Below are 17,423 nucleotides of genomic sequence, written 5' to 3' on the forward strand. Positions count from 1 at the left end.
CACACGTGGTATAAACATCCTGCCAGGCATCTGCTCCTCTCCAAAGCCTACACACTGCACCAGCACCAACCACATACACAGAAGAAGATCCTGAAGTGCTGCAGCTGGCTGCCCAGTGCATTAAAGCAACTTGCAGTCACCCTTGGTGAACTTGAACAAACCGGGCTATGAACTGTGGCTGGTAAAGAATTGCTTTACGGGTCAGCCATCCCCACCACAGAGAAAGCAACTTGTGGAAAGTGGGGCAGAGCAAGCAGCTGGGTTTTGCAACCACCCCGATCATCTGAATTGAACTCAGCTGTGGCTGAGTCAACACCCTGCTCGACAAAAGAGCATTATTCAATTCTTCATGAGCAGCAGAGGCAATTCCAGCACTATACAGTTAAAAATGGTTTTAATTAGCCAAAGCCACATACAACATTTTAAGTTAAAAGCAAGCAAACAAACCTGACATTTTATTACTCAAGTAGATCTAAGCGAGCTGCAAAGTAAAGCCTTTGGTTACAAACAATACGGAATAAAGACTCTAAAACCAAAGTTCATCCATAGGCTTTTTTTAAAGCTACATAATTAAAAGATCATTTTCAACACTAGTAACAAGAAAAAAAGCCACTGAGATCAGAATACATCACTCAGAGAAAGTAGGCTAAGCACTTCCAGTCTAAAAATCTACCTTCCACTGCTTGTGTGAACTCCCAAACTAGATGCTGCAACAAATGTCGGTAGGGAACTACATCCTCTATGTCTTGTATGCAAGGAAAGTACAGTTTCAATTTTTAAAAACTATTTTTGAAGCAAACTTGAGAGCTAGAACTCCTGAATTTCAATAAGTTCAGCAGTTCCTGAAGTCATTTGAGCAAGTGTTAACAACTGCAACCTCCTGAGATAACTCATTTATCAAAGGAGAACAAATTGCAGAATTTCTGTGAAAGACACTGCTCGAAACTTTAAACATCTGTCTTTTAATTACATGAGATATTACAGCGCACTTCCCTGCCAAGGGAAGATGGTGCAAGACAAAAGACCCATCACCATGAACTTTAGCCAGTAAGCAACACGGAAAGGTATTGCCCACAATCCCTAGATAGGAGAAAAAACACCTTATTTTGTCATCAGGCTGACACAGTTACTGCACTGAATGGTCTTCCAGGAGAGTTAATGTCTTCTGATGTAAACTGTCATGTATTTTTATCTCTGTTTTTCATTTCCAGAAGGATTTTGAAATCCTTCTGGACAGACAGGTGTTTCTGCAAAAGACCAGATAGGTTGGTTTCTCCAACATCAACAGTCTCAAAAAGAAGAAGGGCAGAATTTACAATCCTAAAGCACCTTCTGTGGCATTGCAGATTGTTTTACATGCAAGTTAAACCTGGTGACAAGGTTTCAGCCCCCAATTTTCCAAAAGCATGATTCTGGACAACCAAAAAGGAAGCGTGCAATAAAAAAAAATAGAGGCAGCTCCTTCAGATCCTCATCCCATGTGTTAGTCACAAGACATTTTCTATGTATCAAGAAACCAGCAAACCACTCAACAGACAAACACACTGGCTCTGTGTTTATTTGTCACAGCTGTAATCTTGACACAAATAAAGTAGTGGTAATCACTGCTGATAGTCATAAAGCTTCACTTGCTATTTGTATTTTAAAGCCATTAGATAATCATGCTGAAGTACCCTCTTCAACTAATTCTCCTAACCTGTCTGGAGTGAGGGCAAGAGGAAGTCTATGAAGGTGATTAATTCCCTCTAAAAGCTCTTAATCTCCCACGGCGCTGTGAGAATGAGCTGAGCTGCTGAAAAGACATTCTTTTGCTGGGAAAGACAGTTCCCAGTTGTTGGCGTAAAGTAAAAACAAACAAAAACTAAAAATAAATTACTTTTTTTTTTCCTCCTTTCTTAATAAATAATAAGTTTGCTGGTTGGAAAAACAGCAGGATGGAAGCTTTGAGAGAAAGGGCTCCAAGCAGTCTCTTGGCAAGTGAACGTTTTTGGGATAGATACGCATATTTTACTGATCCACTGTAAAGGGATATTCAGGTTAACTAACAAAGCAAAGAGAATAAAACATAACTCACCACGTTTTAAGGCAACACAGTCAGCTTTCCTGCTTTGCTACAGCAGAGTAAAATTGATTTAGTGCTACTTCTTGAAGGAATGTTTTCAAATTCCACAAATGTGGGTAGAAGTGGCAAACACAGTTAAATAGCTTTCTAAAGCTGTTAGGCCTGTATTCTCCACAACAAAGTTAATTCAAGTTCTAGAAGCAAGTTTTCCTGACTACTTTTGCTCCTTTAAATAAGTTTATGCATCTGGTGTAAATTAAAACAGCCTCTGGATTAAGATCAGGATTTATATGAACATTCATAGCACAACAGAGCATTCCACTACAACCAGAGACCTACCAATGATTAACCTCATGTTTGGTTAAGGTGCACAGACGTGTTAAAAGTTTTCAAAATATTCACAGAGCACACCAAAGCGTTAGATTATGGCAGACCTGTTTAAAGTTCTGAATTCAATTAAAGTTTTTCTTTGCTGTACAAGTGAACCTTTTAACTATATCAGAACAAACCCATGCAAACTGAAGCTCTGCTTGAAATGTGGGCTCCAACTAACACTGGTGTTGGCATACACAAAATAATTCAAGGCAGAATAACTTTGAAGTTTCAGACATGAGTAGGATCATCACATTGTCTGTGAGCATAACTAGAGGCTGAGATTACATTTGGAGCTCTTTTGGAGGACTATTAAAATGGTTGGAAGGATAATAAAATTAACTTTACACTGACTTTCATTTCTAGACCAGTTAGTTTTGGGTTTTGTTTTGTTTTGTTTTTTTCTCCCTTTGTATGCAATTCCACAAAATTATTTGTTTTCTCCTCCAAATATAAACTCATAATGCTTCCTGGTCTGAAGGAACTTCTTGTAGAAAAACGTTTAGATGCTACTAAAGATAACCCCGTGCAAACTGAAAGACAGCATGGAAAAAAAAAAGAAGCATTGAGACATTATTATTATTATTACAGCATTTTCTCTCTTACTGGGAGAATTTCAAACTATCAACACATGGAAGAGCAAAGTTTGATTATATTTTTCTAATGCTCCTTGTCGAGGTTTTTTGTCCTCTCAGCCATTGTCTAGAAAAAGTATCCAGAGTTGCTTGCAGCATCAAAGGTGTATATTCCCAGCCATCAAGCCTCTGAATTCCTTTTGCAACTGTGCCACCTTTCTGAGGACTAGAACTTCTGTAACTGAAATCAAGCACAGGATTTCTGAGGCACAACAGAACTACAAAAAGTTTTATTAGGTAAAGAAAATTGATTTGATCTTCTCTTATTCTTTGGATGCTCTCACTAGAGAGACATAGATAGAAATATCAAAGGTGTGCAGGTATTTTCTGATTCCTTAAGATAAATTGTTCTGCACCATCTCTTACACTCTGTTCTATGAACTCTGAATGATTTGAAGAGTAGTTTATTCTCAGCTAAGGATTCTGGCTCATCATCCCTCATCTTCAGCTGCTAAATTCTACTCGGACCTGTTAAAAATCCAGAGACTTTGTCCTCTATCAAATTGTGGGTTAGCAATTTTTGCAATTCTCAGAGGATGTTCTGAACTAATGAGTATTTTACAGGTCCTCCCTCTGAGCTCTTTCCGTATCTCATCACTGAGAGCCGATACAGGACACCAGTCCCGTACAGGACAAACCAAAAACTGCACAGGAACTCCTTGCCTGCAATATGAATGTTGTCTCAATAGCTTACCTCCCTATAGAGCAAAGAAGGCTAAACTGCTTTGCTAGTAATGATTTTTGCCTACCTTCAATAAAAACTTTTTCTGAATCCATTAGCAAGTCACCAAATGGACAGAATAGCAAGAATCCCGAAAGAAAACACCTTGCTGAGTCCTGTGGCTGCAACTCCTTATATTCCCTGCATGAATCACTGTCACAGTTACCATATGATAAAGTCGTTGCTATTTCTGACTTCGCGGTACGTGGGAAAAAAAAAAAAAAAGACAGACAAAACATCCTTTTATAAACAGATTAAAGCATTTCCTTAATTGTATTTCAATAGATGCCACACCCTACCTCAGGCTTCTGAAAGTCAGTTGCTCCTGTATACTGCATCCAGAACACTAGATTATAGCTCAGCCACCAGCTGCAGGAATTATTTTTTCTTTGGGTAATTTTATGGGTCTCTGCTACCGAAAATTCAGTTAAAATTAGTGTAATAGACTTTTTTGGTTTAATTCATAAATATCTCATGGTGTACTATGCAATATAATTCTGTGGATGTGAGATTAAAGGTTTATTCTGTCAAAAAAAAAAAAAAAAAAAAAAGAATTTTGGGGATTTTGGGAAACTTGAGCTACAAAGTGAATCCCATCACAATGCTGTTGTCTCATAAGCAGGTCCCAGCACCCAAAGTTTGTGTATGCTATTGTCAGACACACAATAGCTGTTGTTTGCCTGAACAATCTCCACAGGACAGCAGCAGCATGTGCAGCTGTAATACCAAGAAGAGAACCTACAGAAAACCAAACCATATTTTACAAGTTACAGTATTTTTTGACTCACAAAACAGAATTACACTATAGTTTATAAAAATCTAGATAAAAATAGCAGAACATAATACATGCATAAACTATGTTAAATGTGGATGAAACGTAAAAATGACTTTTTCAGTGAAAAAGTACACTTTTCTCAGTAACAGTTTAAATTTAAACAATTTAAAGTTTAGCTTTGCATTAATGAACAGTCAGTATCTCACATTTAAAAGTTATTTGCTCTTTTTGATAATAGATACGTTTCCTACATTATCCCACCACAATGTCTCTCACTGGGATATTACTAAACCATCAGTGGCTTTCTGTCCTACCCTTTTGTCAGATTGTCCTCTTTTTCCTTCCAAAATGTTCCCTATTTTTCAGTAAGGTATGTTTTTATAATCTGTGTATAAGGAATAATAAGGACCCTGCTTATGCTTACTGCATAACCAGCACTGGGTTGCTGGCCATAATAATAATTAAAAACCAAGACAAACAAACAAACAACTTATTTCCATATTGCAGAACAAGTTATTCAGTCCTAAGATTCCAGAGCTGATCAGGATCACACGAGAACATAATGTCCAGTCTGGAAAAAGGTTCCTGGGAAACAGAGGATGAAATTCGGGATTTGCAGAAAGAAAAGCAGTAATACATGTGGGGTTTTTGATTCAGATATTTTGTGCCAGTATTGACTGAGATGCAAAGCTATCTTTATCCCTTAATAAATTTCTAATCCTAGCTGCTATGTGAACTAATGCAAATTTGAAAGAACAAAAAGAACAAATCAGCTCGTGACTCCTATGCAAGAGGAAAAGGTCTAATTACCATCTGGAGGAAAGACAAACATGGAGAAGCATTTGTAATGCATGCTTTCATGTGACTTAACTAAAGCTTCTAATATCCATCAGATGGAGGGGGCTCTACAAGTTTTAAATACTTTGCCTTGTGTTCATGTACAGTTTTGATCAAATAAATGTTGCTTTAAGTATAATCTCAAGTGAATAAAATGCTTAGAAAGAAGATACCAATATTGCTAAGGCTAGCAGTATTTTGATTTTATATTATTTTAAAAGAAATCAATAGTCTAGGTAGACTTATTCATGCATGGTTCTGTGACATTATTATAGTCATCAACGCATGGGATAAAAGAATTTAGAATAGCTACTGTACTACAAAAATACAGCTATCCACAATGCAACAAAAAGTTTTAATACTAACCCAAAACTCACTTTATAGGAATTTTCAAATTAAATGTAAACTGAGCAGTGTCCAACCTTCTTCTTCAAAATTTTATCATGAAAGAGGACTTGAAGTTTCTAACTACATCAGTCAATTAATCAATAATAACAATCAGCTACAGAATTTTAAAGCAGTTGACATTTCCCATTAAACCTGAGGCATGGTTTTGCTTGTCACCCAAGTAAGTGTAAAAGCACAACTTACCCCTCCAATAATATATGCAAGCCTGACTATGTTTCAGAGTATCAGTCTTGTTTTGAAGCAGATCAGCTGGAAACAATAAGACAAACATTTATTTTTTTCTTTTTTCTGGCAAGAACTTCAGTCAAGTAAACACATTAAAGCTTGAATACATTTGATCTGATGTGTCACGAAATATTCTTGTAATATTTATTGAAATATCTGATTCTTATTTGAGTTTTTTAGACTTATATTATTGTTTTTCATCTAACATTTGATTTCAAATAAAGTTTATTATTCCATAAAACATCATTAATTTACTTGGAAATATTCAGGTAATCTGGCAACTCTTTAAATTGCTCTGTCTGCAGTCCAGAGGTGTTGCCTGCCACTAGAAGATCAGAAGGTTTGCTGGGAGCGTTATCTCCAAAGGTCAGAAGTAGAAACCCCGTCGTGCATTTCTAGAACAACTCACCTTACACAACTAAGCACCGTGTAACAAATTTAAGCATCTCAAGTGGTGTATTGCCCTCTGAAGATACTTTCCCCCACAGACTACTGAAAAAGCTAAGCCAATTTAGACTAAACCCAGACTTTTTGAAGATCTTACTTGTAACATTTTAACACTTGATCTTTTTATTACAAACATCAAATGGTACCAGTATACGTTGAAGCTTCCAATTGCCCTGTGTTTGTATGGCAATTCGTAGATTTTCCATGAACGCATCCCAGTGCATATTTCCTATGGAAGTGCATCAAAACCAAGAAGCCATGCAGGGCATCATTTCTAGGTTATTGACAGAAGTCTGAGGATTAATTGTGGCTCTAATCATATGGGAAACTCTTAAAACTTCCTCGTTCAGTGTCTAACCTCTGCTATTATATACATTTTCCCTATTGTACTAAAAATAACTGAATTATTGCTGTTACTCAAATCAGAAAAGTTCATAAAATGCTGAGTCCAAACCCAAGTCTCTCCCTTTTCTGTTCCTTTATGAAGAAGGCTGATTTTCAAATGCAGAACAGAAATACCCATCCCTAAGCTACAGATCTACCAACTGTCCATGCAGAAGGGCTTAGGGAGCACTGTATATGATGCTGTCACCACTTGCAATGCTTCCAACAAATGGGTACTCTGACTTGATGCTCTTTGGAGGAAAATGCACAGCCATTTAGGCTACCCTCTTAACACCCTAAAAGAATAAAAGACTTTTTTCAGTGCTTATCTACCATCAATTAGAGCATTAGGATAGAGGAGTCGGGTATGGTAGGAGAGGAAAATGTCTGCTGAAATGGGAGAAGAAAGAAATAGGTCGGGTGTGGGAGTCACCAAAACTTTCTCCTAAGCATAAAGTTAGTAAAATTATGGTGGTACAAGGCAAAGTATCTGAATTTCATCCCACAGAATCCAGAACTCCAAGGAAAAAGGTGTCAGATTCGGCAGGAAGCACAGCAGACTTTGGGAACGACTTCAGAGACAGAGTAGAGTTTATGACTGAAACAAGAATCCTACACAAGAGACAACATTAACTCCGGGGACAGAAAAAAACAGAAAAAACAGAGTCAATGGAAAAAACACCTCCATACAACTGGAAAACATCAACAAAAATACCACATGCATCAAGTAAAGAAAACAGAAGAGTGAGCACTGAGTGCCAATGGTGACAGACAGATCAAGGCATATGAAACAAGAAGCACGTCTCAGATTTAGCCACCAACAAGTCACCCGTGACCCTACAGCAGTTCAATGAACTCAGACATCAGAAAGAAGATTGGAGGAGATCAGTGAAAGCGTGGGTGGACAGAAAGTCAAGACGATATAAAAATATACCATTAATTATTTTTGAAAGAACTAAGGACAGGATGTAGGACTGCAGTTTAGGGCAATTTATGTAGTGAAGCACACATCTATGATTAAATTTCGGAAGCATGCATTTACTCTGAATGAAGAGAAGCCGAAGAAAAGCAGTTTAAATGAAATGGAGGTAGAACTTAAAGGGGGGGCAGGTGAGAACAGTAACAAGTGTAAGTAATTAAAAGTCAATTGGAAAGGACGGTGACATTTAGCAGCAGAAAGTAGGGAGAAGACATCTAAATCTTTAAGAAAAGAGAAGGGTTTCAGTAAAGAGTCACAGCTATTTCCAAGCTGGTTTATTCAACGTACAACTAAGATAGTTCTTAGCTTACTCAGGCATTTTAAGGAACCACTGAATTTTCAAAACGCATTGCATTAAATTCCCAAAGACAACACTTCTGTATCCTTATAATCCACTTTTATCTCTTTATCCCTACCATCTGAAAACATTTACAGTTGCTAAAAACTCCTGCTACCAGGAGAAAAGAAAAAACAGCAAAGAAACAAACAAACAAGCAAAAAAATAAAACAAACAAACAAAAAAAAACAACAGGCTTTACACAGCCTCCTCCATACCAGGAAGTCAATGCAAATTGGGAATGATTTGCTACTAGCACTTAGCCTTCACCTGAAAGGGTTTATTTTTAGAAAAAGAAAACTGCGGCTTATTCTCATTTTCAGATACTATATTTAGACCTCAAATAACTATTAAAAAGTAAGAAAAAAAAAGTTTAAAATGAAACTTTATCACCGGCTTCTTGGCTCATTTGTTGTGCCAGCCTCTCATCTTGTATTTTCAACCTTATAAGAATTAAAAGCTCTCTGGTATGGAGACTATCTTTATAAAAGTCTAAAACAACACATCTGCAGTAATACCTAGCAATATTCAGTCAGTGTTAGGATGACGCTACTGTCCCTGGTCTGCTGCGAGTGAACCTGGTTTATCACTCGCGTGCTGAAAGCAAACCAATATGTGATGTAGATGCTGTATGTGAACTGCTTGCACTCTTCATCAGTAGAGCTGAGAAAGAACATGGCCCTGGTATCTTCGTCGCCTAATTGCCATCACTCTTACGGGAGCAAACCCAATTACATTCCTTCACTTGTAGCTCAAGAAATTTTTTTCACTTTGGCATTTATTCCCAGTTACTGTTACAAACCCTGGCATACACACACACACCCCCTGCTGCCCTCTCACATTAACCCCGAGGCTAAAGAAAAGCTGATCCTGCCTAGATACAAGGATTTCATGCTAAGGCTTTTGGACTCCTTTTTTTTTCCACCCTGTCCTCATCGATTAGTTTAAACAACCAGATCCAAATCAGCCCCCAAAGCGCTTTAAAGATCCAAGTTAAAACCAAAATACTTGCTTTCTTATTGCATTTAATCCCAACTATGTACATGAAGCTTCAAAATGAAGCTACTAGGTGCAACCAGTCAGATCATAAAGGTGAAAGGAAAACAGCTCATCTAGATCGCAGCTGTTTCTTGGCATTAGCTTTATACACGTAAATGGTCTGGGCTGTAAATACCCTCCTCAATGGTTTGGCATTATGCATCCCAGCTGTCAATACCAAGGAACCACAAAGCCCCAGATCATTTTTGAACGATGCTGATTGCTACAACAAATCAGGACTCCTATTAGGTTAGCAAATGTATTTGAGAGGCTCTCTATTCATAGAGTAGGCCTACCTTTGAAACTGATTTTGTACAGAGTAAAGAAATTAACTTATGACAACATTGTTACTTCACTCATCAGATTTTCCTGACAGGGGGCATCTTCTTGTTCTGTGGGGGCAGTACCTAGCACAGTGTGTTCCTGTACACTATAAATACTATTAGCAGTAGCAATTACTTAACATACAACACCAACATATTCTTAAGAGCCTTCAACCCCAGCACACCTCACCCACCAAGATCACTGTTACAACACGATGGAAAATTCGGTTCCAGACTACTACTATGCCCTTAATTCCTTCTGAACCACTTTTGGAGCCTTTATTACTACAAACACCTGTACTGCTCCTTTGCTGAAATCCTCTTCTTGACCCAGCCCAGCACTTTCCATTCCTTATATCATGTTCCTTTCAAGCAGGCTGCCTGGGCTGCCATGATCCCCACAACCAGTCTATCTCAGCCTCTCATTGGCGTGACTGAGTTTACACATAAACTGCCCTCGTTAGATAGCAAACTACTGTCATGCTAATAAAATGGTCTGAGGAATGATGCACACCGGAGGCCTGATCTTTAGAAGTTTTTAATGAACGGTTTAAATTAATGGTAACTGCAGGCACTCCGGTTGGTAAGAGGCTATGGTGTTACATTATTATTCTCACAGGGCGTTTGTCTCATCGCCAGATCTCCTAAGTCTCAAATCATTGCCTTAACTGCAGGATCAGCTTGCCGCCTCCTGTCAGAGCCCAAACTTTGCCTGCGAGATGCCTGCTAATCGCATCTTATCCAGGAGCCGGGCACACCTCCTGCTTTAGCATGAAGGCACACCACACATTTTGCAGCATACAGGCACCACGGCTATTCAAATGCAACCATTTTTCAGGCTGATGAAGAAATCGCTTGTGGGATGAGGTTGTTGAGGAGGGCAAATCAAGCCTGTCCCACTGATCAGATCCCATGGGAGATCTCGTGTAATGCTATGCCACTGCTGTGGCAGGTGAGGGGCAGGTGGAGAAGCAGGGCTGGCAAAAGCAAGCGTCCCCAAAAAGTGAATGTCCCCAGAGAGTGGGTGTCCCCAAAAAGCAGGTGTCCCCCAAAAGCAGGTCTCCCTGGGCAGCCCCTTTCTGCCTCAAGGAACCTCTGTGCAGCCCGGGGCCTCCATAAGGGCAGGACGCGGTGCTTGGGGACACAGCTGGGTGACGCTGGTGGCTGGACCAGACGATTTTGGATTTTGGAGTCACCCTTAAAGACTTTATGAGGCCCCTCGGCCTGTGAGGGGGAGGTAGGGAAAAGCAACGGGGGGGGCAGGAGCGGGCAGCGCCACCTCAGGGGACAACGAGCCCCCCCCCCCCCCCCCCCCGCGCCCTGAGGTGAGGCGAGGCGAGGCGGGAAGGGGGGGGGGCGGGGGCTCGCGCCCTCCTCCATTTTGGGCCCGGACACCAACTTACCCGCCGGAGGCCTCGGCGCGCTCCTATTGGTCCTCCCCGCGTCACGTGGGAGGGCGGGCGGGGGTTAAAACCCGCCTGTGGCAGCGAGTGCTGGTTGTTTGGGGGGAGGTGCGGCGGCTGCGCATGCGTCGGAGGAGAGGAGGGGCGGGAGCGCGCACGCGCGGGCGGGGAGGGGGGGGAGCGAGCACGGAGCGCGCGCACGCGCCAGCGGCGGGAGGAGGAGGAGGAGGAGGGGAGGGAGGGGGGGGAGGTGCCGGGGAGGGGGGGGAGGTGCCGGGGCCGCCCCGCCCCGCAGGAAACGGAGCCGCCCGGCCCCGCTCGGCGCCAGGGCGGGGAGCGGAGCCCGGCAGCGGAGCGGCGCCGTCAGCCCCGTTCCTTCAGCACAGGAGCAGCCTCAACACCACCACCACCACCCCCCGGTGCCGCCCGGGCAACTTGTTGCCGCCGCTATGCCCCCCCGGCCCGCCGCCGGCCCCTAGGCTCGGGGGGCTCCCGGCCGTTTGCTTCCCCTCAGCGGGCCCCGTGAGGCGAGGAGGGGGTGTGTGTGTGTGTGTGTGTGAGGGGGGTGGGGGGGGGGAGCCGCGATGTCCTTCTTTAACTTTCGCAAGATCTTCAAGCTGGGCGGCGAGAAGAAGAAGAAGCAGTACGAGCACGTCAAGAGGGACCTGAACCCGGAGGAGCTGTGGGAGATCATCGGCGAGCTGGGCGACGGCGCCTTCGGGAAGGTGTTCAAGGTACGGCCGCGGCTCCCCCTCAGGCGGCCCCGAGCCCGCCTCGAAGCCCCCGGCAGGGCACGTGTGGAGCGCGGCCCTGCCAGGCGGGCGTCAAGTTCAGGCTGCTTTATTTCGATTTTTTATTTATTTTTTTGGAGTTTTGCTGCCCGTGGGAGTCAAGCTGAGCTGGTTTTATGGGCATTCTGTCGTGGGTCCTCGTGGGGCACCCTGGCTGTCCGTATGTGGCAGGGTGTCTGCGTGTGCGCCCAACTTCGCTCAGTTTCATCTGTTTATCTCGCAAAAGCAGCGTTTCCAAGGGTTATTATCTGCCACTTCTCCAGCCAGATAGCCTAATAAAATAGATATGCTGCTGGTGTTTGACAGGACGGTAGTTTTCAGACAAATCTCCGGCTAATTTTTCCCTCTGAGAAGTCATCAGTGCCCTACATCTCATTTAGGGATAGTTTGGAACAAATGTCATGGGGGATAAGTGTGACAGAATCAGGGAACTGACATAAATTGGGACCCTGGAGCAGATTTGGGGGCTAGAAAAAATAGCATGAGAAACAACAGCATTTGCAGTGTTTCTAAAAGCTAATCTGGTCAAGAAATGTTCATTTTTAGACTTGAAGTCTCACTTGAGATTTCATGAAATCTGGGTACAGATCTTGTACTCCTGAAACTTGTGCTATTTTTGGTATAAACTATTTTTGGACTTTATGTTGTGGTCTTACCTGCTTGTGAATTTGAGCAAAAGCGTGTTGCCCTGGTGAAGTCAGAATGCTGGGGTTTTTCCCCCCTAGGAAGTGGCCTACATCTTGTGTGTTAGGAGCATCCAGTTTATTTTGATGTTGGTGTAGTACGTGGGCTAGATGGTGGTCCTGCTGTCAGTGTGGAAGATCATCATTTTTCTTATTAAAACGACTGGGGAATATGGCTGAAGTTGCTGCCTCATAAAGCTTGGTGACTTCAAAAGCATTGCGTTGTCTCTAAGAGCATTTGCAGAGAATTGGGGTTATTTCCTAGAACTTTGGAGTTCTAAGTGTGGAGTTTTGTTTCCCTTTCTGTGACTATGATGCTCTGTCCCAGAGAGATGCCTGGGGGAGCCTTAAAGAAACAATGCTAAATATGTTTTCCCCCGCCCCCACGTGCATTTCCCCTCCCATCTGCAAACCTCTTGTCAATTCACATTTATCTGTAAGCATCTCTGTCTGAGCCCCAGTCTGTAGAGGAAGGTGTCTGAGCAAGAGAACCGATAAATTTTGCTTATCAGTACAATTTGTCTACATCAAGAGAGTTTTCAAGTTAGATGGATTTTTATCTGATTGGGAAGTGGCAAAGTGTAAACACTTTATCTTGAAGTTTTTGGAATTAAACCCTCTTAAAATTGTGGTAGTCAGAATTACACATGCAGTAACACAGCTAAAAATGATGAACGTATAACACAGGTATCAGTGTTCCTGGGGGGAAAAAAAATCCTGTTTAGAAAAATAAGTCTTGCTGCATGTATGCAGCAGCATTCATTTTGTTTCCACCTAGTTTGAAGAAAAAGGATTACACTCAGATACAAACTGTGCTTGTTTTCCTGCATCTGAGCATGCTTGGCAAGGAAGTGTTTCAAAAGCAAGGGTGTGTTATAGTGTACTTTCTTGGATATACACCTCAATTGAGCAACTGCAATAATAACCCCTTTAATACCTACTCAAATTTTGGAATCAAAACTGTTAACAGAACTGTCAACTTGTGGAGACTGTTAGCTTTTGTTTTTTAAACAGACGATAACCCTAGTGTCAGTTACATTTGACAAAAAGAAGTCTCTTTGCTTAACATTAATAATCAAAACATTCATTAAAACTTCATGAACATGCTTCAAGAGTTTAATCATCTCCATTTTGAATTCCTGTAAATGGTTAATCAGATATGAGCTCTACCAAAGAAGTGGTTAGAGCATTTTTAGCTGAAGCTGATGTCACAACACCCTTCTGCAGTTACTCCTGAGGTGGAAAATTAGTGGAAACTGCCAGTATGTGCGTAGATACAGAGTTGTACTATATTTTAACTCTATAAACGGGATTTGCAAAGGTTAAAACATCTTTGTAATTAAGATCCTAGGAGTCACTGTATGAACGTCCTTGTTCTTGGAGCCTTGGCAGATGCAGGATGAAATAAATGGCCGGTTAAATAAGGCTTTATAAACTTTGTGTTTTTAATAAAAACATAGGCTGCATGCTCTGATTTTCCCTAGAAAAGTATTTGGCTTAGCTGTAAGCTCATCTTTTGGACAAGAGTATCAAATATTTAAATAGATACTCAAAAGCAACTTTTAAATGATTCTGGCATTATTATGAAGCCTTGCTGATTATATTTTTTTACATTAAAAAATACTGCATCTAGTGATAGTTAAGCCTTCAGGGTATTGAAAGCTTGTGATTCATTTCCATTCTTCCCAATCAATTATAAGTGTCTTGCTTATTTTTTGTAACTTATTTATTTAAATTACAGGAAGAGCTTATTTCCTCTGATGCTGTTTGTTGTCATCTTCTAAAGCTCACATGGCCCTGACAATTGATGTATTTGTGTTCGCTAACTTCTAAATGATGTTCAGGAGTAGTGGTTCTTAAAACCTCTAAGTGTTCGGCTGCTGTTGCAAGCCCCTCCTGTGCTCAGAGGGGCTGTGTAACTGCAGGGTGTCCATGGCAAGGTTGATGGTTGTACAGGGCTTCTTCTGGCCTTCTCAGACTCTTAAGAGAGGCCACTTTTAGGCTGTTTTCCTTTCTTTTTTTTGCTCTTGGTTAAGGAATAATGGGGTAGCTTTTCATCCTTTTTCAATTTCTAGGCTCTTGTGGTTCTTCAGTATCAGGTGATGGCCCTTGGAAAGAGAATGGTGAGGTTGCTGTTATGGACTTCTTTACAATCTTTTTTTAATTGCCATTTGTGGGTTTCCAAGAATTCCTGGTTGGGATGCCAGGGTTCAGAAAGACATTGAAGAAGCAGGGATTTCAACTTAAACTGGGAGTTAGGTAGCTCTCCAACTACTTGTTCTTTTTTTCTTAAGGTTTAAAACATCTGATTTGATCAAGTTTCCTGAAAAATTTTAGGCTTCAAGTGTTAAAGTTTATTGTGAACAGTTTGCTTTGTAACTTAGTTCCATTATTATATGATGTTACATTATTGTGTGTTACATTACCCTATTTGTATCAAATGCCAGTTCAGTGCCTGTAGTGCAGATCTCTTTAAGGTCAATCAGTGTAAGTAATTGTTAAAGTATAGTCATTTTAAGTAAACGAGTGAAGTCTTTCATCAGCTTTAAGCTGCTTTCTAAATTGACAGAAGTTACTGTTCAGATGGTGTGAAAACAGACCTTTAAAAATGCCTAATGTGTTCTGGGGCTTTCTTGCTAAAGCTCCTGACTGAGCCTCTTTATCATACAGATGCACAGCTAATTAAAATGCAGATATCTTCCTGAGTGAACATGTGAAGGAAAATAAAATGCTGGGACTGTATTTCAGTAAAATTCACCAGCCTTTTTTTTTGGTATTATGAATACTGTACACTAACATAAGAACCCTTATACTGCAGAAAGACATTTCTGTAGTGTTTTGTTGGTGTGATCTCTGAGCCCTTCGCTGGAGTATACTCCTCCAAGAAATTTGTGGTCTTCAGTGCATCGTTATGATAATTATGGGTGCCATCTGTACAAATATACTAATTTTAGGTTTTCTGTGGGAACACATTCTATACCGGCAGAATATGCGTGGCAGGATACTGTGTAAGTTAGCAAGGTACCTATATATGGTATATAGGGAAAATACTGTGTGTATATACACAGTGTGAGAGAAACTGTCCAGTTTCCTTGAGAGAGCCCTTTGTACATGTCTGATTTTGAATTGTGTTCATGCTTCTCGGTTTGAATTGGCATATTCTGCCCATTTATAGTGTCACATTTATTACCCTGAATATTAGATGTTGGAGGCATTGTGCGTGCAAGATTCTTATAGCAATTTGGGAAGTCAAATATTTGTATTTCATCTGAAGTTACCAAGACAAGTCTTCCAACTGTCAGCAATTAACCACTGCATGGTTAAAAAGCCAGCTCTGCTTCCTCTTTAGTCGGGAGCAGAAATGTTTTGGAAGCTGGTAGCTATAATCAGGGTGAGCAGCATAACCAAATGAATTTTCTTCTGAAAAGTTACAACTGCATAAGTATTCCTCTATACTTTGTCTGCAAAACCAGCCCATACAAACTCAGCTCTGTCTAATGAAAGAGGACTTTTGATAATGTTACGTCCTTTAAATGAAATAAACTAGTGATGTAGCTTCATTTAAGTTAAGCTTTTGTTTCTGTATTTAAAACTTGCCTCTAATGGAACTGTGTGACTTTCAGAAGAGCTTGCTTTGCCTTAATGTCTTCTACAGCAGCCAGAAACACACAATTCTTGAATAGCGATTTAATAAGACCAGACCATTTTGGCTGCCTCATTTAACCAGCTTTAACTCCTTTTAATGCTTAAAAAAAAAAAAAAAAAAAGACAAATGGTGGCTGCTTAGAAATACTTTTTGTCTAATGCTGCATCATATCTTATTTTCTAACATGAAAAAATGCCTGAAGTAGTCTGTCCTGAAAACAAAGTCAGGGCAGAACGAGGAGAATTTATATTTCCTAGTCTCCATGGCCTTAGAGGCACGTTTGTCTAAATCATTGCTACAGTCAGATATTGCAACTTAAAGTTCTCTTTACAACACTAATGTATCACACTGTTTGCTACGATGGCTATCTTTCACTTCTGTGACTTACCACTTGCAAGAGTAGATTTGACCAATTAATATCTAAGATGAAGCACTCTCTGGTGGCTTTTTTCATCTGTTGTTTCTTTTGATTTACGTAGTGTCATTAGCTCTACTAGCAGGTAATTGTTCAGAAGGATTTTAGAGCTGTTGGAACTCACAAGCCTTTCACATTAAAGATGCAGTCCATGCAGAAGTGCATTGCTTGAGTTCATCTGAAATCTTGTGTGTTATGTTTCCAGTCAAGTACTGTGTTTCAGGAACCTGAAGTTTCGTGCATGGCTGCAATAAGGCTGGACATGGAAAGAATAAGCAGGCGAAAATATCCTAAATTAAATCTTAATACATAAGAGTGAATCTGTTCAGAACTTCCAGCAATCTTGATAAAAGTTGTTTGCTGTACTTAATCATTCTGATCTATTTCCATTCATAACTGACTATATGTGAGTTGACCTCTTATTAAACTAGAGCAGTAAAATAGTTCAGTTGTCCTCAAGAGATCCGAATTAATATTCACTTAAATGCCATGTTGCTTTGTTTAGCCATTGAGACATTAGTAGATAAAGGAGAGAGGGGAGGAGAGCTGATTTACTCTCAAGAGAGTAATGTATAAGATGATAATGTTAAATTTTAAATATGCAATCCATATAAAATAGAGCTAAAGCTTTTCTTAAAGCTTGTTGAGGTCAGTCCTTTCCATAAGAGTAGCCTGGATGTTTTAGGGCTGCTTTATATGCTCTAGATGAAAAAAGATGCATGCCGTCCACAGAAGACGAAGGATTTTAGTCTGGCTGATCAGCTTGGTGAGTTGCTCAAAGTTAACCTTTTCTTCCTTTTGCCTGCTGCTCTGTAGTGTTATCTTTACTGTCACGCTGCTGCAGTTCTGGTGTGTTGAAGATACCAGATAAGGAGAAGGCAGTATCAATGTTTAAACCCAAGAAATTGTGGTAAGGCAAAAGCTTTGCAGATCTCTTTACAC

The 17,423-nt window shown here is 40.6% G+C and overlaps 2 protein-coding genes across 11 annotated transcripts in view; one reads left to right on the forward strand and one right to left on the reverse strand.

Moving 5' to 3' along the window:
* The window catches only part of STN1 (STN1 subunit of CST complex), a 41,152-nt gene extending 30,092 nt beyond the window's left edge, over positions 1-11,060 (reverse strand). The window contains exons 1-2 of one of the 7 annotated variants that reach the window (XR_003497908.3): positions 10,947-11,057; positions 5,994-6,059 (exon numbers count right to left, since the gene is read on the reverse strand). The gene's annotated coding sequence lies outside the window, so the exon portion shown is untranslated. Of the gene's footprint in view, positions 1-1,329; positions 1,452-2,074; positions 2,452-5,993; positions 6,060-10,946 lie in introns of those variants that run through there. The other 6 variants (XM_038181212.2, XM_038181211.2, XM_027459903.3 and 3 more) reach the window with 6 other exon arrangements.
* A 144-nt stretch (positions 11,061-11,204) lies between these two features.
* The window catches only part of SLK (STE20 like kinase), a 49,118-nt gene continuing 42,899 nt past the window's right edge, over positions 11,205-17,423 (forward strand). For 2 of the 4 annotated variants that reach the window (XM_027459884.3, XM_027459886.3), the window contains exon 1: positions 11,205-11,680. In XM_027459884.3, coding sequence (XP_027315685.1) covers positions 11,531-11,680 — 150 coding nt within the window. In that variant the 5' untranslated portion in view covers positions 11,205-11,530. The remainder of the gene's footprint in view (positions 11,681-17,423) is intronic. The other 2 variants (XM_027459887.3, XM_072039761.1) reach the window with 1 other exon arrangement.

Source organism: Anas platyrhynchos, chromosome 6 (assembly GCF_047663525.1).
Source record: "Anas platyrhynchos isolate ZD024472 breed Pekin duck chromosome 6, IASCAAS_PekinDuck_T2T, whole genome shotgun sequence".
Taxonomy (NCBI): domain Eukaryota; kingdom Metazoa; phylum Chordata; class Aves; order Anseriformes; family Anatidae; genus Anas; species Anas platyrhynchos.